Genomic DNA, 24,841 nt, shown 5'->3' with positions numbered 1-24,841 from the left:
CCTTTCTTCTCTGCCTGCTCTGATCTTCCCTCCCCCGTGACACCTGGAGACACGCACTTGGAAAGGGTGTGATGGAAAAGAGAAACTGAGGCAAGAGACTGGATGCAGCCCCTCCCAAGCTGGTGAACTTTGGCAAGATGCAAAGCGAGGGTAAAGAAATGAATGTGTGGTTCCAGCTGTCAGCCGAGGGGATGGGAACTGTCTGGAGAGCCTCCTGGCACTGCTGCTCGGCCGCCCCTGTGGGTGAGCTGGCCGGGCCGCCTGGTCCCCTCATGGCTGCCGAAGCACGCAGATGCGATTCCGCCATCGAATGTGCCAGCAGGCGGCCCAGGCGTACATGGGCAGCCACTCCCGGGCCCTCTTCCAAGCAACCCCCAGTGCCCACCTGCCCTCTCCTGCTGCTGTATTGGAAGGGCCGCATCCTGCTTAGAGCCTCAGCTGGAGCCTCTGGGCTTTCCTCATTTGTCATCCAGGATACCAGGTCCCACTGTTTTGGAACTCCTCTACTGTGCGGTTTAAAGCAAAGGAATCAAATTCATACCAAACCAATTAAAAAAAAAATAGAGCAAGAGAGACTTATATCATATTTTCCCTTGGTTTCTTTCCTTTTCTCTCCAGGGCCAGCTCATTCTCTGCCTGGCCACTGCTGGGCTGGGCTGATGCAAAGTCACTTGACACTCTGCCTCCTTTCGGCTTGGGGCCTGGACCGTCTGCCTGAGGGGAAAGGGGGCCCTGGCTTCCCGATAGACAGCTTGGGAAGGAAGGTGGGGGAAGCAGGAGGTGGTTTTTTGTTGTTGTTCTACAGAAAACAGAGGCGGGAGCCAGGGGTTTTAAGTTTTCTTTTGTCTTTTAAAGCTGGAAGGAAGGTTCCTGCGGCCATAGGGCAGTTTATATGCACCCTTGTCCCTCTATTCTCCTCTCCCCCCCACCCAGTGCCAAGGTCAGAGGAGTCCCTGGGGTGTGGTGACTCTGAGTGACGGCACAGCACCCCACCCTGCCATAGACAGACAGACAGACAGACACAAGGCATGGTCTGTGGAGGAGCAGAGTGGGGTCATTTTATTGGAGTAATGGCCACTCTCCACCAGCACCGTGACATCCCTGGGTCACATCTTACAAGATGGGCAGTTCATCACTTGACTCCATCTGCTCCCACACCCTGGTTTCTGTGTGTGTGTGTGTGTGTGTGTGTGTGTGTGTGTGTGAATTATAACTGACACCTCTTTCTGGAGCTCTAAATCACGAGGTTCTGGGGTAGGGGTGGAGGAAAGTGCTGATGGCAAGGGCCTTGAGCCTGGGTCGGGCATGGGTTTGGAGACGAGGGGAGAGGAAAATGAAGCAGCCATGCGTGGGTCATGGCTGATGATAAGCTGCTGGGCTCCCCAGCCTCCAGGAGCCGGGGAGCTGGCAAGAGCAGATTTTGTAAAGTGAGTGCACACACACACACACACACACACACACACAGAGCTCAGTTTCAGCTCCTAGGTGCGTGCCTGGGCAGGGAAGTGGCGGGGGAGCAGGGTAGGAAGTAGGAGGGAGGGGATCGTGCCTCCCCAGCTCCCGCCAGCTGGGGCATGCATCAGCTTCTCCGCTCAGCAGGACCGTGTGTCTCCTCAGCAACCCCTGGTGCGGTTGAGAGGTGGCGCCAACGTCGGGGAGGGCCGTGTGGAGGTGCTGAAGAACGGAGAGTGGGGCACCATCTGCGACGACAAGTGGGACCTGGTTTCTGCCAGCGTGGTCTGCAGAGAGCTGGGCTTTGGGAGCGCCAAGGAGGCCATCACCGGCTCCCGGCTGGGGCAAGGTAAGGAGTGGGCGGGCGCTGGCGCGGCCTCTTCGCGGGAGAGCACTGCACACCCTCCCTCCAGGTGTCCGGCTGACTACTTCGGGCTCGTCGGGGTCTCCTTGCTTTTCCCTCTCCTTTCAGCAGCTCCTGCTCAATTAAAAAAGTGAGAGCCTCTCCCCAGACAGTCAGAGCTGGAAGGGGTCTTAGAGAACATTGAGTGCAAGCCCCCCATTTTATGGATTTGGAAGCTGGGGCCCAGAAAAGGAAGTAAGTTGACCACAGCGAAACAACCTGTTAGAAGCAGCGAACCTAGGTCTCCCCACTCCTAACCCAGTGTCCTCCACGGCCCCACACTAAGAAAGCTGGAGTTCTCAGGCCCTTCTTCCAGGATTCAACAGGCGGTCTACTACCCCTGGAGACAAAAAAAAACAACCCAGGTGTCATCAGCTCTTCTGCTTTGGTGCAGCACCTCGAGCATCCCCCCACTTTCACCAGAGAGAGGAAGCAGGAAGCCTGGCACTGTCTCTCACGAGACCCGAGCAAGAAGGGGCCTGGTTTTTATTAAGTGCCCTGAACACATCTTTTGTCTGAGCAAATAACAAAAGTCTAGCAGGCTTACGTGGGCCAGTCCATTGAGAGAAACGCACAATCACGGGACTGCAACAGAGCAAATCGCTTCCCCTCCCTGGCAAGGCCCTGCGAAGACCAGTTATCCTCGCAAGCCCCAGTTCTTCAGAAGACAAGCATTCCCCAAAGCAGACTCTGCCCCCCACCCCACTGATGGCCCAGCCCTCCCCCAGAGAGCTGCGGTTTGAGTGAAGGGGGGTCCCTGTCATTTCCTGGAATCTTTTCAGTGCTGACCAACATGAGGGCTGCTTCAGGCTGGGGGGAGGGGATTGCTCATGCCCAGGGGAGAGGGGGGGAGGAAGGAGGATGGGCTGTGGCAAGGGTGGGGGTGTCCTGAGGGGAGAAGAGGTTTTCCATGCTGTCAGAATGCAGCACCCCTCAGAAAGGAATGCGGTGAGGTCACTGGCCACAGTCCTGGGGAAATAACAGTGGCCGGTCTCCCAGGCCTGAGTACCACATCCATTGGTTTACTTGTGGGAGACTCTAGAATGATGGATTCAACTTAGCTTCCAATGCCAATAAAGAACATGGAGCTTTTACATTTCTTGAAGTAGAGCTCATCTCATGGGGGTTCTTTTTACACTCTGTCCATGCCTGGCCTGAGGGGGTCACCTCTTTCGTGTGTATGTATGTGTGGGTCCCAAGAAAACTTTATTTGCAAAAACAGGTGGCAGACCAGATTTAACCTCACAGGCTTCAGGATGCCAGCCCCCAGTCTCGAGTCAGTAGTAGCAAGTTCGACTCCCTCAGATTGTGTTCGTTGCAAAATGGTTTTTCTTCTGATCAGAGAAGTTGTTGGTTTGGGAGTCAATCTCAAGGGTTCCCTTGTGGTTGGATGGAGGCCTGGTTGCTAGTGGACTGGAGAGAGGAGTCCTGGAATCATAGATGTCACTGCTGGCGAGGTGCTCCGGGGACGCGTAGGCCAACGGATGAGGAAATTGAGACTCAGGAGAACAAGTAACTTGGCCGAGGCCATCGCCACAGTCAGTGGCAGAGAAGGACGGGAATCCATGTCTCCTCACTTTCCGATATGGCCTTTATCTTTTACTCTGATCTTGGCCCAGTCCTCTTGCATTTGGAATGTCTCTTCTACCTCCAGTCTGCACCAGCTTCCTAGGTGTGCACTGAAGTTCAGGGGTCTGGAGCAGACTTTGATGTAGCATCATCCTGTGTGGCAATTTCCACTCACGATACAGGATTCTCCTCCCTGGTCAGGGCAAGTTCTTAGGGTCCCATTGGATCTCGAAGATTCCCACGGCCCATTTTCCTGAGTGGTTGACATGTTGATTTGTGCTCTCCCAGGACCCACGGGACAATGATCCCTCATTCTGAGGAATAAACAAGCACTTGGATGACATAAACATTCCATTCATCATGGGTGTGTGCTATTTGACCTAATTATTTCACTGCCGGGAGCAGCCAGAGGTTTCCACGGCAGCACGGCCCTCTGGATCCTGGAAGGAAGAGATTATTCAGTAGACATTTCCAATGTGGTCCTTGAAAGAACCGTTGGATGATTTATGTCTTCTGCCTTGCTGGAAGGGGTCACCTGTAATAGGCAGAAAAGGAAGAGCACCACGTTCAGTGTCAAGTGGCAGAGCAGACCAGTCCCTCCATCCCGGCCCCAGCTGGCACATCAGGTGGCCACACCCAGAGCTAGGGGTAGTGAAAGGACGAGACCTGAGGTTCCTGGCCTGGCCCTGCCCCCTACTCACTCTGTGGCCTGGAGCCACCCTCTGGGCGTCAGAAACCTTCCCTATAAAATGAGGCGGGTGGATTAACGATGTCTGTGGTTTTGATTGTCTCCAGACTGGGATTCTCTAAGAGGCCCGCTCTTACCACCAGGCCGAATGTTAGGTCATGGTCAAATGTTGCTGTTTTATGCTTCCGGGTCACCTCGCACATCTGCACACTACCACCCTGCTGCTGTCTGTCCGCTGCCCCCACCCTCAGAGACTGAGAGTGACATGAGGGTACAGCCCGTGCCCTTACTGCCCAGTCCGTGCCCAGCACACACTGCTGAAGAATAAGAATGAGGAATGAAGGAATGAATGAGCTCCAACTGAATAAGTCAGGTCAGCCGAACAAACACGGTGAGGAAATTTCAGCACTCTAGAGCAGAGCTGTTCAATAGGAACATAAGATGAGCCATGTGTATATCTGAAATTTTCTAGATGTCATGTAAAAAAGCTAAACTAAAAAGAAACCCATGAAATTGTTTTTAATATTTTATTTCATTAGACTCAATATTTCAAAATAGTATTATTTCAACATGTAATCAATATAAACATTCATGAGATATTTTACTATTTTTTTACACTAAATCTTTGAAATCCAGTGTGTATTTTATACTCACAGCACACATTTTAATTCAGATTAGCCACATTTTGAGTGTTCAGTAGCCACTTGTGGCCAGTGGCTGCAGAGTTAGACAGCTCTGGTCTAGAGTAGTGTCCTTAAAACTCTTTTGCCTCCAATCCACAGTAAGAAATATGATACAGAACGTGCCACACACATAAAACTGAAACAAAAGTTTCATGAAACAATGCTTACCTTTACAACATGCAAAACCTTATAGTATCTCTCGATCTGTTCTATTGAGCTGTTTAAAATCTAATTGCAACCTACTAAATTGGCTGGTTTACCAGCGGGTCTCAAACCACAGAGTTGTGCTGTAGTCTAGCAATCAAATTTATTACTGTTGATTGATAATGATGATTATGGTGGTTACAATGATGATAGCTAACTTTTACTGAACACTTACGATGTGCTGGATTCTGTTCTAAACACATTATTTATACTAACTCATTTAATCATCACAACAACCCAACAAACGAGGAAACTTGGAACCAAATATTAAGTAACTGGCTGGACCTACATCCTGGAATGAAGAATTTATTTATTCCATGGACATTTGTAATAACAGATTCTGCCCTCCAGGAGCTCAAGCCAAGTAGGAAAAGTCAGAAATAACCCCAATCAAAAATAACTAACAAATAGAAAATGATGCATAAAACACATTACTGACGATATCTACCATTCACTCACTCCCTAGTAAATGCCAGTCACTTGACATACTCTGTCCCTTTCATTCCTCATGATCTCAACACAGCACAATGGATATTATTATGTCCTATTACTGTTGCTCCAGTTGAGGCAAGTGGCGCTCAGAAAGATTTCATCACAGCCCAAAGAGACCCAGGCTGAATTCAGTCTCAGGTTGACTGCAAAGCTCATTGCCCCCCCCCCCCCCACGTGACAGGTACAAACAATAAACCCTGCAGAAGTTTAGATTTAGGTGAGGTCGTTTAAGCTGAGCCGTGGAGGAGAAGGGATTCGAGAAGTCCATAGAAGACAAGCTTCTACTTGGACAGACAGAATGGAGAACATGGCGTTCTCTGGAACAGGCTGCTCAGCTCTTTCCCAGAGAAAACCTCTTGCTAGAGGTTCCAACACAGGATTTTCTCACCTGAGTCTCCTGAATGAACTTCAGAAATTGTTCAAGATCTTGGGTCTAAGATCAGTCTGCCTGGTTTGAATCTTGGCTCCACCCTTGGGCCAGGTATTTAATGTTTGCTTCCAGGTTTCCTCCTTTATTGGGTTGTTGGGATGATTAAATGAGTTGGTGTAAGTAATGTGTCTAGAATCCAGCACATAATAAGTGCTCAGTCAGTATTAGCTGTCATCATTGCAACCATCACCATAATCATCACACTCAAACGAGCCTCTTCTCTGACATTGGCTTCCCAAGTCCTAGGTTGCTGCTCATTTCTATGGTCATCTTAGTCCACAAGCTGTAGTTCTTGCTTGCTTCAAAGGACTTGTTTAGGATCTGCCTTTTATCACAGATTTTCCATTCTGAATTCTTCTCTGAATGCTTCAGCTATAGTCACCAATGTGTTTTATAAGTGTTTTAAAATTTTTATGAACAAGGGACTGAAAATTTCATCACTAATGAATTGCCAAGGAAAATGAAAACTTGGCTCTTACCTATAAAGCTGGGTTGCTCCTGGAAGTTATTTTTTGGCCTTGGTAAGCCTTGATATTGGGTGGCCCCAGAAACCCCAGACAGGGCCAAGGCACCACCTTTGACCTCCAAAGCACCCACAGTCACCTCCATTTCCTGAGATGGGGAATGATTTGGGGCAAGATCTTAGTGCCAGACATGGAAGCAGAGACAACAAAAACAGATAACTCTTCCAACTTGTTCTCCCGGAAGGGTAGGGGCATGACAGGCCAGGGAGGTGTGGGGTCATCAAAAAGTTGGGAGACTTTAGAGCATGTTTGAATGCGGGGGATAAGAGCCGAACAAGAGGAAGACGGTGAGGCCCGGGAGAGCTAAGAGATCACCTTCAAGGCTCAGCCCGAGAAGATGGGGATAGATAAAGTCCAGCCCCTGGAAGGAACTGGACTTTGATGCTTCCTAAGGGGTGTTTTATGTGTTGGTCAGACTGCAGAGAGAATCCTCTCTCCGCAGCAATGTGAGGCTCACTCTTGTGATCTCAGTGCTTGTAAGAGAAGCTTCCCCATGGGCTCTCCATGGGGGATTTGCTGGATGTCTTCTGTCTGCCCCTCGGGGTCCACGCTCCACTTTTGCCCATATTGTCCCATCCCCCAGAAGGCTCAGTTGGGTTTGACTAAGGAGGACCACTGGCAAGAGATGGGAGGAGGGGAGAAGAGAGCGGCCAGGGTTTTCATTCTCCAAGAGGGAGAGCGGGGTGGGATGTCCTCCATCAACGGCAACCGCTGTGATCAGGCGGCCTCTCCACGCAGCTCTGTCACTGCCCTGCTTCAGGTACTGGCTCCCCCCGCTCCCCCACCCCCTGTCCTCATGGTGGTGCCCCTGCCCCACTGTTCTAGCCCCTGACTACTGGACTACCCTCTGTGATACCCTTATACTCTGCCCACACCTTTTTTTTTTTTTTTTTTGTATGCTGTATGGCAGGGTCACATTTCATTATTTTTCCATGTGAGTATCCCATAATTGCAGCACCATTTGTGTGAATTTTTTGTTTGTTTTTTTTTTTGCTTGTTTGATTTTTGGGACGTGCATGGACCAGGAACTGAACCCAGGTCTCCCACATGTGGGCGAGAATTCTACCACTGAACTACCCTTGCACCCCCTCCACACCTTTATTTTTAAAAATCCCTCTTTCTAACTCTCCTAAAATCCTCTGATTTAAGAATGCCGTCTGTTTCCTGCAGGGACTCTAACTGATCCAGCGATAGTCATCCAGCACCTTCATTTTGCGATGAAAGCAATACTCAGAGAGGCTGTGATTTGGTCGAGGTCACACAGCAAGTTAGCAGCACACTCTATATATGAACTCCAAAACAAAAAGCAATGATTTAGCATCAGAAACCTCATTCCAGAGATACATTTTCTTCTCTCCCCTGGGTCACTGAACTGATTATCGGAGGCAGCTAGGAGAGTTTTAAGAATGGGAGAGGCCTTTTATCTACCATATCAACAAAAGAGTAGAACATACGGAATAAAAATAAATAATAGGGGGCATAAATGTTAAAATAAATTTAGTTTGAAATGCTAGTGGTAAATGAAAGCGACGGGTAAGGGGTATGGTATGTGGTATGTATAACTTTTTTTCTCTATTACCGTTTTATTTCTTTTTTCTGTTGTCTTTTTATTTCTTTTTCCAAATCGATGCAAATGTTCTAAGAAATGATGAATATGCAACTATGTGATGATATTAAGAATTACTGATTATATATGTAGAATGGAATGATATCTTATTGTTTTGTTTGTTGTTAATTTTTTTTTTAATTAATAATAAGAAAAAAGAATGGGAGAGGGATTCTCATTGTTTGGGACTTTCTTTTCAACGCTGGAAAATTCTCCCCAGAGACTCACAGCGTGTGTTTTTTTTTCTCCCTCGCCAGGGATAGGGCCCATCCACCTCAACGAAATCGAGTGCACTGGGAGCGAGAAGTCCATCACAGATTGCAAATTCAACGTCGAGTCTCTGGGCTGCAACCATGAAGAAGATGCTGGTGTGAGATGCAACATCCCTGCCATGGGCTTCCAGAAAAAGGTCAGAAACCTGGGCGCCTAGAGAGGGCTGCGTTACGGTTTTGTTTACAGCGGCCCCAGGAAGTGTAGACCAGGTGGCCTCAATCTGAAGTTTTCCAGCTGGTGGTACTTGAGTGCTCTGGTGATGAACTTAGGAGGTGCTGGGGCTCTCCTGTCATCACCATTAATGACCGTCACCCAGCACATGTAAGCTTGTTAATTGAGAAAGCCTACAGGAAGCACCACCCTGAGCTCCCTCACAGGGCGGACATTCGGTGTCCACGGTGTGCCACGCCCTGTGTTGGAACTGGACACACATGCAATCGTAACTCAGTGTTTACTGCCAGGGACGCAAGCTCCACAGCACCTGTGATGCCGGGAGCCCGGGCCCTTTCCAAGGACCCAGAGGAACCACATCCGACAGCATGCGCACAAATCACACCGAAATGTAAGCAAAATGCAGACAGTGTTTTGGAAAGGAAAACAGTATTTTGGTAACCAGAGGGAAAGAACAGGGATGCTTACAACATTATAGCCAGAGACATACTCCTCCATTCCTGAGACAGGGGCTCTAAAAACTACACTAGCTTCGGTGGCTTCGCCCGAGTAGGTAACTGACAAGTCGAAGTCCTCCTCGCTGCAAGGTCTCTCCTGTCCTGCAAAAGGCACAGTACATCCCACTTAGCCATTGTCACTATATCACAGAGTTGTCCGGGTGCTGCATGTCATCCAGCACAGGGCTGGCATGTTGGGAGAGCTTTTTGAGTGCTTACTTTAAAATTGAGCAAAAGCAGACACAGTGGGGTGCAGGGTGGTTCTCCAGCTGGGTCCCTGCTCTGACAACAGCTCTTGGTCCTGCCACCAGCACACCTAAGCCGCTACTCAACTGGTCAGCCACAACTGACCTCAGGCAACTCACTGCCCAGATGGACCAGAACATGGGGGTCACCACCAGCCCTCGGCTCAGCCAGGCATTCAGTTGTGGGTGAGCAGGAAAGGAGGGCCACAGTCCCCACAGCTGCAGGGAAAGCTTACAATCTGTAACTGCCCACCAGCATTCTGAGACAGCTCCAATAAAGCTATAAAAAGCACTGGGCTGGGAGCCCCAGTATGCAGTGGCACTATTCATTTAACCCACATGGGAGTTTGGTGGTGGTGGGGGTGGGTTTCAAACCAGATGAAAAACCTACGCCAAAGAAGTGAAGGACCATGTTCTGATTAGTAGGTACACCTGGGCCAGGTGACAGTCAGGCTAGTGGAAGAGCACAGCTCCACCCAAACAGCCCTTACCCTTTCTTCAGGTCACTCTAGATTCTCTGCACTCCAGCGTAGAGAGCAGAAGAATGTTACACTTTGATTTGCTTAACTCCATCCTCCTCGGAATAAATGGGGAAACCCACCAATCAAATAAATGCATATGGGCTGCAAGAATTGCCTTACAGTTTACAGCAAGACACAGCCTGGCATGGTGTGTGGACCCAAAGGGCCTTACCAGTGACCCTGGGAGGAATTTGGAATCCCCAGTTTTGTTCCTCACCAGCTGTGTGACTTCCAGCTGGCTTACTAATCTCTTTGAGTTTTCAGTTTCCTCTGAAAATAAGGAGGTGAGAGACATGATGTCCCTCTTCCCTTCCAGTCTTCAGTTCATTAGGAAATTAACTTTTCTAAACAACTAGTAAAGCCTGCAGACTTGGAACTAGATGGTTTTGTCCGTCCAGTAACAATAAAGTTTCTTTAATTGCCAGGAGAGAGGAGCCAAGGTGGGATGGCTCTTGGAAGGGCAGGTGGGATTAGGGGAGCTAATCTATCCCCGGGGTTCTGCCTCCTTTGTCGACCTCCAGTTAACCTCTGAACCGGGGCCCTGGCCCTGGCCTGGCAACAGGACCAGGCACATGTGTGGAATTTGAGTTGGAAAGTCACCAAGTGTCCTTTCATGCTAAACATCTGTCTTGTGTTACCTCTTCCCCAACTCTCCCACCTCCTAAAAGTAGGTGTGGGGCTGGATAACCACAGCCTTGTCAAAACATGGCACAGCCTTGCAATACCCCACTGTCCAGAGGTGTTTAGTTTCCCAATTTGTGCTCAGAAAAATTTAGCTGCCCACACTTACACTCCCTTCTTTAAAACATCGTACTTCTGACATAGAGAACCAAAGGAAGAGGAAAAAGGAAATGTCTGGGTTGTTTTAAGAAATTTTGAGAAATTTTGAGAAGGGTTTACTTTCCCCAACATCCTGATACTTGAAATTGGTGTAGCTGGATGAGAGGAGAGGTGACACCAAGCCTCCTGGCAATGAGGGGAAAGGAGAGCCAGAGGCTCCTGGCTGATACCAAGGCTCCTTGGGAGTCCATTGACACTGGTGAGGTGCTTTAGTTTTCCAAAGCTGCCGGAATGCAATATACCAGAGATGGGTTGGTTTTCTCAGTGGAGATTTATTGGTTTACAAATGTACAATTCTGAGGCCATGTAAAGGTCTCAGTTAAGGCATCAACAGGACAATACCTTCTCTGAAGAAAGGCCGCTGGCATCCGGGATTTCTCTGTCCCATGGGAGGGCACATGGCTGGCATCTGTGATCCTTTACTCCTGAGTCTTGTTGCTTTAACTCTGGTTCCTGCAGCTTCCACTCTGTGTTCTGCAGGTCCTCTCCTGGTTTCATCTTTTCTCTAAACTCTCTCTGTCCTTTATACTCTCATAAAGGACTCCAGTAAAGGGCTAAGACCTACCTTGAATGGGCTAGGTCACATCTCAATTAAACCTAAAGTTTCCACCCACTGTAGGTCTGCACCGGCAAGAATGGATTAGAAGAACATGGCCTTTTCTGGGGTCCGTAGATTCAAACCAGGATATGAGGTCAGACCACCTTCAGCAAGCAAACCAGGCAATTGCCATGTGGTTGGCCCCTGCGGTGGGGCTGGGGAATGGAGAACTGTGTCTGGGCCAAGTCAGAACTTTATGGCAAGCCACTCTTGTGCCTTATTGTTTTCTCTGGAAAACAGGAAAAGCTCCCAAAGGCATCTTGAAGTGCCTGGATTCCTTCCAGAGCATTTGAACCCTGCTCCCTGCCATAGAGACTGCTCCAGGCCTTGAAGAACCCCTGCAGGATCTGGGGGCTTTAGGGAGCACTTCAAGGAGAGGTGCCATTGGTGACCACATGTTTTCTTTGCCCCAGAATTGATGTGGCAGTAATGTTCTTCAGCCAGAGCCTCTGAGATTTTCCTCAGCTTGAAAATCCAGAACAGGAACACTGCCTTATGGCCATCCAACTCCAGAATGCCCACCCAGGCAGCAGTGGGCAAAGGAAGAGGGTCCTCAGGTATGCTCCCAAAGGAAGCCCTAGACACAGGAGCCTTCACAGTTAGACTTTGAGTGGGTGCCCCACAGCCCTCTGGGAGTAGGAAAAGTGTGAACCAAGGACTTCTTCAACATCCTCCATTCTCATTCATTGATCTCAAGGCAGCCAAAGCTTTTGAGATGCAGTGGCATTTGAAGGGGATAATGGGGGCGCCACCTGCTCCAGGTGCAGTCATAGGTAGGAATGGTCTGTAGGAAATTAAAAAAAAAAACAAATCCCATTAAAAGTCATTCTGCTTTTTATGGTCACCATGTGCTGGCACCCTAAACTGTCAGTGTTGACTCCCTCCCAGCAGCGGTCCATGCCCCACGGGCTCACATGGGCGCAGGGGCCTGTAGCACCCCAGGGTTGGAGGGGGACATGCTCTGGGGTGGGGAGAAGGGCAATGACGTGTCCCTCCCATAAAGAAGGGAGCTTAGCTTCAAGCCTCCCAAAGTCAGGGCTCAGGCTCTGAGGCCCCACCCTAAGGCCTGGAAATAGACCTGCAGACTCTAACCCATTGCCCATTGTATATGCGAGTCCTTCTTGGACACACAGTTTCACCCCTGTCCAGGCCAGGAGGTTGGAGACTCAGGGTAGAACAAAGGGGTGAGTGGGAGGGGCTGGCAGCTACACCCCGCCAAGGGAAAAGCCACTCAAAGGCAACGAGGTGGTTTTCACAAGGGACAATATTGGGTGCTTTAGTGAGTTCCGAAGCATCAGGGTTGAGTCCAGACCCCAGAACCCCAGTGGACAGTAAACACCTCAGGACACTTGGGCCCAGGACCCAGGCCTGGACCTCCTGTCTGGAGCCCTCTGTCTCCCATCCAGACTCTGTACATCCCTGCTTGGTGCTCAGTTCTGTTTCCCCCAAGCTCTGTGGTATAGGCAATGATTCCTGCCTTCACACAAAAGCATCGGTGGGGATGGAGCTTACCTAAGTGGTTGAAGGTGGTCTGGCATGGTAATTAAGAGATGATTATTTTCTCTGAGTCTCTGCTTTTCCATCTGTAAAATGGGGGTGACTGTTGTGCTGCCTCATAGGCTATTGGGAGGAGTGCCAGTATGAAGCTGTTATGAATCCCAGAAAGGCCATGTCCTTTAATCCTGATTCAATATTGTAGGGAGGAAATCTTTGATTAGATTGTTTCCATGGAGACTGACCCACTCAATTGTGCATGTGACCTTTTGGTTAGATTACTTCCATGGAGATGTGACATACCCAATTGTGGGGGTGAACTTTTGATTATATGGAGATGTGACTCCACCCCTTCCAGGTGGGTCATGATCAGTTTACAGGAGTCCTTTAAAAGGGGAGACGTTTTGGAGAAACTGCAGATGCAGACACTTGGAGAATAGTTGCTTCAGAGCTGGCACAGTGTTGCAAAAAGAAAAATACCCCCCAGGAAGTAAGCAAACCGGAACCCAGAGTGTGCCCCAGAGGAGCTCAGTGAAGGCCCACGGGTGCTTAGAGAGGAAGCCACTGGCATCAGAAGCTGAAAGCAACAGAACCAGGAACAAGGGCCAGCAGGTGACAGCCACATGCCTTCCCATGTGACAGACATCAGCCTTCTTTAAGTCAAGGTATCTTTCTCTGGGTACCTTAGTTTGGACATTTTTATGGCTTTAGAACTGTAAATTTGTTACTTAATAAATTCCCTTTTTAAAAGTCATTCCAGAGCGGGCCATGGTGGCTCAGCAGGCAGAGTTCTCACCTGCCATGCTGGAGGCCCAGGTCCGATTCCTGGTGCCTGCCCATGCAAAAAAAGAAAAAAAAAAGAGCCATCCCATTTCTGGTATATTGCATACTGGCAGCATTAACAAACCAATATAGAAGTATTCAATGAGCTCATGTCCATAAAGGCCTTGTACAGGGCCAGGAACAGCGAAGCTTCCCCAAATCTCCCAGTGCCTAGCGTAGTGCCTGTTACATAGTATGTGCTCAATAAATAATGGATGACTAAATGGATCAGGTGAAATCCACACACAGTTAATTGGATCTCTTGGGAGGAGTCCATGTTACTAACAGGGAGTTCCTTAAGCACATAAAGGAAGTATGCAGTCCTTGATTATGTCTCAGATAAGCCAAGGAACAGACCTAGAGACGTCCTTGCTAAGTTTACACACACAGGCTGCTGAAGGGCTGCTGCCCTGCTTCCCTGGGAGGGTAAAGTTGGGTGGCCTGCCTCCTGCCCGCATCAGGACATCCTAAGGCTACCCCTATGGCTCTGTTCGTCTTCCTAGTTTGTGTTTTTACATAGGTCCAAAGATAGGTTAGTCATGAGTGAGACAGTCAACATCCAATCCAGGGTCCACGACCTATCCTAGCCCTGGGCTCTCAGCCTGGAGACACCCCGGAAGACAAATTTCAGCCTCCCTCAGGCCAGCCCTCTTCTGGCCTGCTTCTGTCTCATCTAAAGATGGGGCTCCCCACCCTAAAAATTTTAATGGTTACAATCATGTCTAACATTTCTTGAACATTTATTATGTACCAGACCCTGCTCTGAGCGCTTTGCCTGAATTACCTCATTTCATTCCCCACTCAACCTGGGAGGAGGATCTAGCACTGTCACTGCCCTTGGCTTATCTGTCTGTGCTTCTCAAACCTTGTAGCCCCTAAATCCACAATAAGATCAAAACCCATGCCCTAGGGGCTCCTGCTGTGGCCAGGGACCCGTGAGCTAACAGCTTAATGTGCTAAGGATTGCTGCATATTCACAGAGGATTCCTAGGGTGCCATACCTGCTCCCAAAGAAACAACTTGCTAGAGGAGGGAACTGTTGTCATGTAATGGGAAGCAGGCTAAGATACCTGGTTGGGAGTGAGGATTGCATTTTCAGAACCCTTCCCCAAACTCCACACCTACCTGCTTGTCCTCAAATATGTTGACCCTTCATTTCATAAGGTTGTTCATTTATTCATTCATTCCAAAAACACTTGTGGAGTACTCTTAGGTATTGATGTCACAATAAACCAAATCAATACACCTCTGACCTTTGGAGCTTATGTGGTAGTAGGGGAGACAGATGTTAAACAAATAGTTACTAGTTTAATCATCATTGTCTCAATGCTAAGAAAGAGATGTATAGGGAGTATAGGATATGTAACTGGGGTGCTGACCCCAATCTGAGGGAAGTTTCACTGGGTATAGAGTCTGAACAAAGAGCAGGGACTGACTGGGCGGGGCGCATCTGTACCTATGGGTTATAACAGGAAATGGGCGTCTCACTTCATGACGGGGTTAAAAAAATGAGTTGCTCCTGAAACTGAAAGAAGGCTCATGTGCCTGGAGGACCGAGACCAAGGACAAGAGACATGAGATAAGGCTAAAGAGGAGAGTAGGGACAACACTGGGGAGCCGCTCACAGAGGGGAGCTACATGAATCAGATCTGGGTTTTCAAATGATCATTCTGGCTTCTGAGTAGAGAAAAAAGTGATAAAGATAAGAGTAAAACTAGGGAGGCGAGGAGACTCTTACTCAGTCAGAGACGATATCAGAGGACAGTTGGACTGAAGTTGGAGAAAAGTAGATGGATAAGAGAGAGGTTTAGGAGCTAAAGTCTACAAAATGAAGATTATGATAGGACATGGGGAATAAGAAAGAGGTGATGTGTCAAAACATTGATTTGTATTACAGAATAGATTAGGGGTTATCGAACCTGCCAGCCAAATCCTGCCCACTTTGTTTTTTGTTCTGTTTTTTTTTTTTTTTGGCATGGCCGGGCATGGAGAATCGAGCCCGGGTCTCAGGCATGGCAGGTAGAATTCTGCCACTGAGCCACCGTCGCACTGCCCCCACCTGTTTTTGTAAATAACGTTTTATTGGAACTCAACCACATCCCGTCATTTCTACTTTGGTAATGGTTTGATGTGCCTGGTTTATTCACCTGTTCAAATGAGGAGATTGTTGTCTTTTGTAGCACTGATAACCAGGAGAAGCCATTAGAAGCTTCTGGTTGTTTTATTTCTCATCAGGTAAATTTTAAGGTTTTCATTTGTTCAGTATTGTTTTTTTTTTTTTACACTGTGGTACATATAAGCAACTTTAATAGGTGATAAATGGATAAATGTACAATAACTAGATTTCACCTGCATATACATTTTTCCATTTTATGCTATGATCTGAAAAAAGAATGCTCTTTGAACTGTATAAGATTTATGTCTACTATAAACACTGCTTAATTTTTTTGCTCTTAATTTTTAAAAGACAGTTTTATTGAAAACCCTATTGGATATTGCAGTCTATGTAGTGTACTGAATGGCCTTCAGTGGACCCCCCCAGCCCCACCAGCTGCCTCAGTGGCTGTGTCTGGGCATGGGGACCCAATGTGTAAGGCCATGCTGGGCCCGAAGCTGGCGTGTCGTCGGCCCTCGGTGGATGCTGTTGAGTGTGTGTGCCCCAGGCAGGCAGGACGTCTGGGCCTGCGAGGATCCTGGCTGATGGCTGTATGGCGGGGAAGCTCCCTTCCCCCCTGCCCTCCTGATGGCCATGCCTTCCTTCCATCCGCAGCTGCGCCTAAACGGAGGCCGGAACCCCTACGAGGGCCGCGTGGAGGTGCTGGTGGAGAGAAACGGGTCCCTGGTGTGGGGCACGGTGTGTGGAGAGAACTGGGGCATCGTGGAGGCCATGGTGGTCTGCCGGCAGCTGGGCCTGGGGTTCGCCAGCAACGCCTTCCAGGTGAGATGCCCCTGCCTCAGCCCCACTCCCCGCCCTTCCTCTGGGTCTTTTTTCTAATTAGAGAAATCGTGGGTTTACAGAATAATGAGGCATAGAATCCAGGATTCCATACACCGCCCTATTATCTTTTATAATTGTCCTGTTAGCTGTAGTCCGAGGTTTCCTTAGGGCTCCCTGTATATAGTGTGGTTCCGTGGAATATTCAAAAAATTTTCATTCTAGTACTGGGTATGCAGCCTGACACTTCCCCTTTTAACCACTTTCAGAGGCATATTCAATGCTGTCATTTTGAACCTGTCCATCTTTTCGTCTGTTTGTTTGTTTAGAAACGTATTTTGTTTAACATTTTTATTGACAGATCTTCACACACATACATTTCATACGTGGTGTAGTCTGTGGCTCACAATATCATCACATAGTTGTGTGTTCATCACAATGATCATTTTTTTGAACATTTGCATCACTCCAGAAAAAGAAAAAAGAAAAAAAGCAGACATACCATATCCCTTACCCCTCCCTCTCATTGACCACTAGTATTTCCATCTGCCTAGTTTATTTTACCCCTTATCCCCATTATTTATTTGTTTTTTTATCCATATTTTTTACTCATCTGTCCATACCCTGAATAAAAGGAGAGTCAGAGAAAAGGTTTTCACAATCACAGTCACTTGTAAAAGTTATATTGTTGAACAGTTGTCTGCAAGAATCACGGCTACTGGAACACAACTCGACAGTTTCAGGGACTTCCCTCCAGCCACTCCAATACACAAAAAACTAAAAAGGGATATCAATATATGCATAAGGATAACCTCCATGATAACTCCCAAATCTGTTTGAAATCTCTCAGCCACTGAGACTTTATTTTGTCTCATTTCTCTCTTCCCCTTTTGGTCAAAAAGGCTTTCTCAGTCCCATGATGCTGGGTCCCGGCTCATCCCAGGAGTTCTGTCCCACGTCGCCAGGGAGGTTTACACCCCTGGGTGTCATGTCCCATGTAGTGGGGCGGGCAGTGAGTTCACCTGCCCATCTTTAATCAGCCCCCCTCGTCCATGAAGCCAGCCCCACCTACCCAGGAGGGATGAACTGGGAGTCAGGCAACCTTATTCTGGCCACCACTCTGCTCCTTCCGGCTCTGAGTCCTTGGACGAGACCCTGTCCCTCTGTGGCCTCCCTCCGCCTCTGTGGACTGAGGGTGGGGCTCTGGTTTCCTTGGTGTTCCAGCCTGCAGGTTGGAGTTCACTCTGGGCTGAGAGCTGGTCCTGGAGTGCGGTGGGAGGCAGGGGTTGCCCCCCAGCCCCAGGCCCAACACTCTGGACTCCTTAACTTGCCCTGCTGGGATCCCTCTCTGGGCAGAACATATTTCCCCACTGGGCATCCAGGCCTCACCTGGGATCATTGTTGCGTTAGCTGCAACTGCCTTCCACCAGCTGAGAGCAGCCAAGCTCTGAGTCTCCACGCTCCTGCCCCCAATCACAAGGCAGCAGGAAATGGCAGGTAGTGCTTTGTCTTTAAAAGCATCCCATTCTGAAGCCTAAACCCGGAGGGAACAGGGGACCCCTAAGGCAGAACTTTGTCAGAAGGAGGCTAGGGTGGGTGGTGGCCGGGAGAGGCTGAGGGTAGGCTGCCCGGGTCTGCTCCCGGCTGTGTTCCCACCAGCCGGCTGCACCGTGATCTGGGGCAGAGAGCCCCCCTTAGCTTTCTGCTTTCCTCCCTGTGAAATGGGCCGAGTAATCCCAACTCCTCAGAACATGTTTTGTCTGGCTCTAAACATGTTCATTAAGCTTCTTACAGAACAGGAAAATGCTTTGAGGATCCCATCTTGCTTTGTGAACCCTGATTCCAGCCCTAGCTTGAGAAAGGGCCCTTTAAGAAGAGATGAGATCTCTGTGATGGTGAGATCTCTGTGACAAAGAGAACCCTGGCATCCCTGCTGGCCTGTCTGCCTCTCAAGGGCTGGTGGGAGCTTGAGCAGAGGTCCCGTGGCAGCTGGGAGGGCTGCCCTGCACTCCCTGTCCCTCGCTCGCTCCTTATCCCAGCACCCGGGAAGGAGGAGGCCTCTGGTACAGCTGCTCTCATTCTTTGGGAGCTCCCCGGAACCACAGAGTGCATCTGCTAACAGTGTCTGTGACAAGCCAGGGCACTTTCTTATTCTCAGTGGAGTGGGAAACACTGCCACATTTCACCAGGGCAGCTGCCCAGCTTTTCTTGTTTCCTGTCAGCTCATTCCTAGAACCCAGGGCCTGAGGCCTCCAAGGCAGGCTCTAGATGGAGTGGGGCGGGCAGGTTGTATGCTTGATGACAGCTGGAGTTGTGAAATGGGCCTGGACCGTCGGTCCTGAATCTGCCACTGATTACAAGCTCCATCCCCTCTCTGGGGAATGCTGGAGTTGGAGGATGTACATCCAAGGCCCCTCCTGTTCTGCTGCCCTCCCCTCTGAGGTCCCCAGGGAGACTTGCCCGAATCCTAATCCTGCCTCGAGTTCCATAAGCCCAAGAGACCTCGGGCTCCTCATTCCCACTCTGCACCTAACTTTCCCCTTCTGTTTCTCATGTTTCGCTGCTAGAAACTCTTGGGAAGTGTGACACTTGACCCCATATGTTCTAGTTTGCTAGCTGCCAGAATGCAATTTGCCAGAAACGGAATGGCTTTTAAAAGGGAGAGTTTAATGAGTTGCAAGTTTACAGTTCTAAGGCCGAGAAAATGTCGCAATTACAAGTCCATAGAAATGTTTAGTCACAGGCATCCAGGGAAGGATAGCTTGATTCAAGGCCGATGAAGTTCAGGGTTTCTCTCTCAAGTGAGAAGGCACATGGTGAACACAGTCAGGGCTTCTCTCTCAGCTGGAAGGGCACATAGCGAACATGGCGTTGTCATCTGCTAGTTTTCTCTCCTGGCTTCTGGTTTCATGAAGCTCCCCGGGAGGTGTTTTCCTTCTTCATCTCCAAAGGTTGCTGGCTCGTGGACTCTCTGCTTCGTGATACAGGAGCATTCTCTGCTCTCTCTGAATCTCTCTCCCATTCTTCAAAATGTTTCCTCTTTTATAGGATTCCAGTAAACCAATCAAGACCCACCCAAATGGGTGGAGACATGTCATCACCTAATCCAGTTTAACAACCACTCTTGACTAAATCACATCATCCAGGGAGATGATCTGATTACAGTTTCAAACACACAGTATTGAATAGGGATTATTCTACCTTGATGAAATGGGATTTTGATTAAAATATGGCTTTTCTAGAGGACATACATCCTTTCAAACCAGCACACTCTCTTTGTGATATTGCCATTTTAGTTGTTGGTATTATGCATGGTTTGGAGTCCCAGAAAATTGAATCTATCAACCTTCAGATATTAAAAAAAATGACCTTTCATTGTAGCACTGAATAAGATAAGTTGTATGATTGGAAAAAGAGCCCTGAGTCTGATGTGGTGGCTACTCTCTGAATCTCTCATTCTCCAAAATATTTCCTCTTTAATAGGACTCCAAAAAACCAATCAAGACCCACCCAAATGGGTGGAGACATGTCATCCCCTAATCCAGTTTAACAACCATTCTTGACTAAATCACATCATCCAGGGAGATGATCTGATTACAGTTTCAAACACACAGTATTGAATAGGGATTATTTTACCTTTATGAAATGGGATTTATATTAAAACTTGGCTTTTCTTAGGGGACATACTACCTTTCAAACCAGCACATTCCACTCTCTGGCCCCTAAAAAAGACATGTTTTTCCCATATACAAAATACATTAATTTCATAACAATATCAGAAACCTTAAACCTTTCAGTAGCAATACAATGAAGTACAAAAATTAGAGACAGTATGAAATCTCATCAAGTCAGTTACAGGGATGGTCTGTCCTAAGGCAAAATTCTTTGGCTCTGAACCTTTGAAAACTCATAACAAGTTATTTGCTGCCAACATACAAAGGAGGAACATTCATAGGATACATAGACACATTTCCATAGGGAGGGAGGAACACAGGGGTCGCCGGACCCATACAGTTTCGAAAACCTGCAGGGCAAAGTCCATTAGATTTCAAAGTCTGAGACTCATTTATCTTCGGGGCTTTAGAAAGTGGCAGTCCCACCCTTTCCAAATGCCTACGCCTGCCTCTCTCTGAATGCAACCTTGGGGGATACTGAGAAGACCACCTTTCTCTCGGCTCCACCCTCTCCAAGCATTGGGGCCGCACCCGGGCTCTCTGCCATCTCCGGGGCACACGCTCAACCCCTCCATATGGTGGCAGCCAGGTTCTCCCCAAACCCCAAGAAATGTGCTTCACTCTCTCCAAGGCTTGAGGCGGCATGACTTTTCCACTGCAATGAGGTGAAAGGCCCATCCTCTGCCTTTGGGGCAAACTCACCCTCTCCACGTGCTTGGGTGGGTCTGCTCTCCTGGCCCGAGTCTTCCTGACTTCAGGCCTCAGCCTCCATGGTTTTGCCTCTGAAGTTATTTTTCCTCCAATGTGTCCCTTCTCCGAACCCCTCAGTCCAGACTGGCAGCAGCTCTGTTTATACAGGTCCCACAGCATCCTCGTTGGCTTTCTATGCAGTAGTGTTGGATCATGCCCATCAGACATAAGGAGTTTCCACAAATCTTTCCTGGATAACTCCATGTCTAATCCTGACTTTCTCTGAAATGGCTGGCTGGTTCCACATTTGTTTAAATCCACACACAGGGCACTATGCTCTGGAGTCTCCCTTTCTGTAGGCCCAGAGTTTTCCAGGACCTCAATTTCTGGTTTCCTTGTACTCAAGAGTTCAGTTTTCAGCTTATCTCTTTCCTGTCGTATTTCACTATAAGCTGCAAGGAGAAACCAGGCTGCACTTTCAACATTTAATTTGGAGATCTCTTCTGCTAAATATCCAAGTTCATGGCTTTTAAAATCTGCCTTCCAGGCAAAGCCACTAGTCAATTTTGCCAGATTATCTGCTATTTTAAAACAAGGATAGCCTTCCTTCCAGTCTGCAATAGCACATGCCTCATTTCTGTCTGTCTAAAGCCTGGTCAGAGGTATCTTCCGAGTCGACATTTCAACCAACAGTCTCTTCAAAGCATTCTAGGCCTTCTCTATCAAGCGTCTCCCAACTCTTCCAGATTCTTCTCTTTATCCATTTAAAAAGCCATTCCAACGTGTTTGGTATTTGCGAACTGCAGCACCATAGATCAGAGCGGCCTGTTTTAGTTTCCTGGGCTGCTCAAGCAAAGGTCATGTAGTGGTTTGGCTTAAACAACAAGAATTCACTTGCTCGCTGTTTTGAGGTAGAGATAGAAATCCATATCAAGGCATCATCAAAGTGATGCCTTCTCCCCAAAGACTGGCATCCGGGGCCTGCTGCTGGTGATCTGTGGTCCTTAGCCCATCACATGGCAAGGCATATGGCGGCCTCTCCTGGCCTCTCCCTTCTCTTCTGGGTTCTGCTGACGTTCAGTTTCTGGCTGTTCCCTCTGTGACCTTCTTCCTTTTTGTCTGAATTTCACTCTCTTATAAAGGACCCCAGTAATAGGATTAAGACCCATCCTGATTAGGCTGCTCAGGCACCTTAACTGAAGTAACCTCATCAGAAGATCCTACTCATGATGGGTTCACTCCTGCAGGAATGGGTTAGGTTTAAGAGTATGTTTGTCTGTGGTGCATACAGCTGCAAAACAACGCAGGGCCCAGTAAATCTTAGCAACATAAACTTGGGGCTTCCTCAGTCTGTATAGAACCATCTATTAATTACTTTCTTTAGAAGTAAACCCAGATATTAGACTTTGTGATCTGATTATTGACATAGGCTGTTCTAGTTTGCTAGCTGCCAGAATGCAATGTACCAGAAACGGAATGGTTTTAAAAAGGGGAATTTCATAAGTTGCTAGTTTACAGTTCTAAGGCCGAGAAAATGTCCCAATTACAAGTCTATGTAATTACAATTACATAGAAATGTCCAATCAAAGGCATCCAGGGAAAGATACCTTGGTTCAAGAAGGCTGATGAAGTTCAGAGTATCTCTCTCATCTGGAAAGGCACATGGTGAACACAGTCAGAGTTTCTCTCTCATCTGGAAGGGCATATGGTGAACACAGAGTCATCTGCTAGTTTCTTCTCCTGGCTTCCTGTTTCGTGAAGCTCCCCAGGAGGCATTTGCCTTCTTCATCTCCAAAGGTCACTGGCTGGTGGACTCTGCTTCTCGTGGCTATGTCATTTTGCTCTAATTTCTTTGAATCTCTCATTCTCCAAAATGTTTCCTCTTTTATAGGACTCTAGAAACTAGTCAAGACCCACCCAAATGGGTGGAGACACGCCTCCAGCTAATCCAGTTTTTAATCCTTGATTAAATCACATCTCCAGGGAAATGATCTAATTATAGTTTCGAACAAACAGAATTGAATAGGAATTAGAAGAAACGGCAGCCTTTACAAAATGGGATTAGGATTAAAACATGACTTTTCTAGGGTACATACATCATTGCAAACCAGCACGTAAGTAAATAGATTTCTTGTCTTCTGCCAATTTTGATCAATTGGTGGTGTCCTCCTGGACTGGGTGGAGTACTCTGAGATCACATTCTGGCTCAGAGGAGAGAGTGCTGTGGTTGATTAGTGATGTCTGCCATGGGCTCAGGGTAAGGGAGGAGGCAGCATGAGCTGCAGGTGCGTCCCATTCCTGACATGCAACATTGAACACCTGTGTGACTGTAGCCTCAGCTGTGCAAGGGGGACGGTTGTAAAATCCAAGTACTGGATCAGAAGACTTGGATTTTAACTGCATGACTGGGTAAGTGACTCTCTGTGCTTCAGCTGTCTCCATCTGAAAAATGGGACTATATAAGGTTGGGATTTTTGTGAGGCTGAAATTTGGTTAAGATATGAGGAAGTGACAATTCAAGGTGGCGGACTGACCATTTTTTTTTTGTTGATTCATCCAGGAGACCTGGTATTGGCATGGAAATATCTATGCCAACAAAGTGGTCATGAGTGGAGTGAAGTGCTCGGGCACGGAGCTGTCCCTGGCACACTGCCGCCACGACCAGGATGTGACCTGCCCCCAGGGCGCGTTGCAATACGGAGCCGGAGTTGCCTGCTCAGAAAGTGAGAGCTCCCCCCATCCCTGCCATGCCCCTGGAGAGACCCGGAGTCTCACCGGTTATTCCACGCAAAGCCCTGGGGCCTCAGCCACGAGCTGAGCAAAGAGGGGAGGCAGAGATTGAGTCCCATTGGGTGACAAGAGATGGGGCAAAAGGGACCACCCTTCATGCCCCAACCACCAACCCAGCCTCAGGACAGAGCGTAAAGGAAAGTAGGAGGGAAGGACTTGGGAATCTGGGAGCCCTACTTGCAAATCCCAGGGCCACTGTTGACTATTTAAGTGACCTTGGGCAAATTTTGTGGTTGAGGACTCAGTTCTCATCTGTTAAATGGAGGAGTAGAACACCTTCCTCGGAGTGTGTTTCTGAGGTTACTGACGCCCATGATGCATGGAAGCTGCTCAGCTCCCTTGCCTTCCCTCCTGCTCCATTTCCTTTTATTATAAAAGGCAGTTTACCTTCCCGGTTACTCCCTGAGGGTCACAGGGAGAATGCAGATCCAGAAGGGGGACCCCAGCCAGGATTCAGAATGGCCCATCTCTTGAGGGCTCCCAGATTCTGAGAGAGGAGCAGCCAGTCCGCCTTGGGAGTCTGAAACCCCATTCTCACCCTGGCCTTATAAAACCACATTTTGGTCATCCCTGTCATGAGCCTGGGAGGTGGACCAGGTGAAGGATCCGGTGAGAGAATCTGAGAATAAACTTGTCACCTATGAGCAGATGTTGGCTAAGTTAGTTAACTGCTATGATCCATGGTTGCTGTATCTTGTTTTCTAGAAACTGGGAATTAAGTGGGGCAATGAATAAACTGTTGTGCCTAGTAAACAGCCATGCGATGCTATTATCCTCTTTAGGGAGAAGGTTAAACCAGAGCTTAGTTGATTCAATTCTCCCACCACCAACCCCTTTTAGACTTAGGTAGCATCTTCGATCCTTTGTAAAGCAGGATTCTCAGTGCCCAGAATGAGCTTCTCTGGGGAGACATCACAAACTCCCATGTCCCGTCTTAGGGGAGAGATGACGAGACCACCACCCTGGCCAGCCTCCATGAAGGGGCACACCCATGCAGGGAGAAGCCAGTCACACCCCCTTCAAGGGCCTTTTCTTTGTTTATTCATTTATTTATATTTGTAATGTCCCACCTTTTCCAGAAAGAAATTAAGATAATAAACCTAAATAAAATGAAAGATACCTTATATTAAAAGCAGATTGGCTTGTTCAACGGTGGCTCAGTGGCAGAATTCTCACCTGCCATGCCAGAGACCCGGTTTCTATTCCTGGAGCCTGCCCATGCCAAAAAAAAAAAAAAGCA

At 48.2% G+C, this 24,841-nt stretch overlaps 1 protein-coding gene across 6 annotated transcripts in view; it reads left to right on the top strand.

Moving 5' to 3' along the window:
• The window catches only part of LOXL2 (lysyl oxidase like 2), a 95,045-nt gene that overhangs the window by 53,071 nt on the left and 17,133 nt on the right, over positions 1–24,841 (top strand). For 4 of the 6 annotated variants that reach the window (XM_077152792.1, XM_077152795.1, XM_077152790.1 and 1 more), the window contains exons 6-9: positions 1,600–1,801; positions 8,309–8,460; positions 16,283–16,450; positions 23,372–23,534. In XM_077152792.1, the coding sequence (XP_077008907.1) occupies positions 1,600–1,801; positions 8,309–8,460; positions 16,283–16,450; positions 23,372–23,534 (685 nt within the window). The remainder of the gene's footprint in view (positions 1–1,599; positions 1,802–8,308; positions 8,461–16,282; positions 16,451–23,371; positions 23,535–24,841) is intronic. The other 2 variants (XM_077152793.1, XM_077152789.1) reach the window with 1 other exon arrangement.

The sequence above is a fragment of the Tamandua tetradactyla genome, chromosome 3, assembly GCF_023851605.1.
Source record: "Tamandua tetradactyla isolate mTamTet1 chromosome 3, mTamTet1.pri, whole genome shotgun sequence".
Lineage (NCBI taxonomy): Eukaryota > Metazoa > Chordata > Mammalia > Pilosa > Myrmecophagidae > Tamandua > Tamandua tetradactyla.
This window is presented reverse-complemented; position numbering and strand designations above follow the sequence as displayed.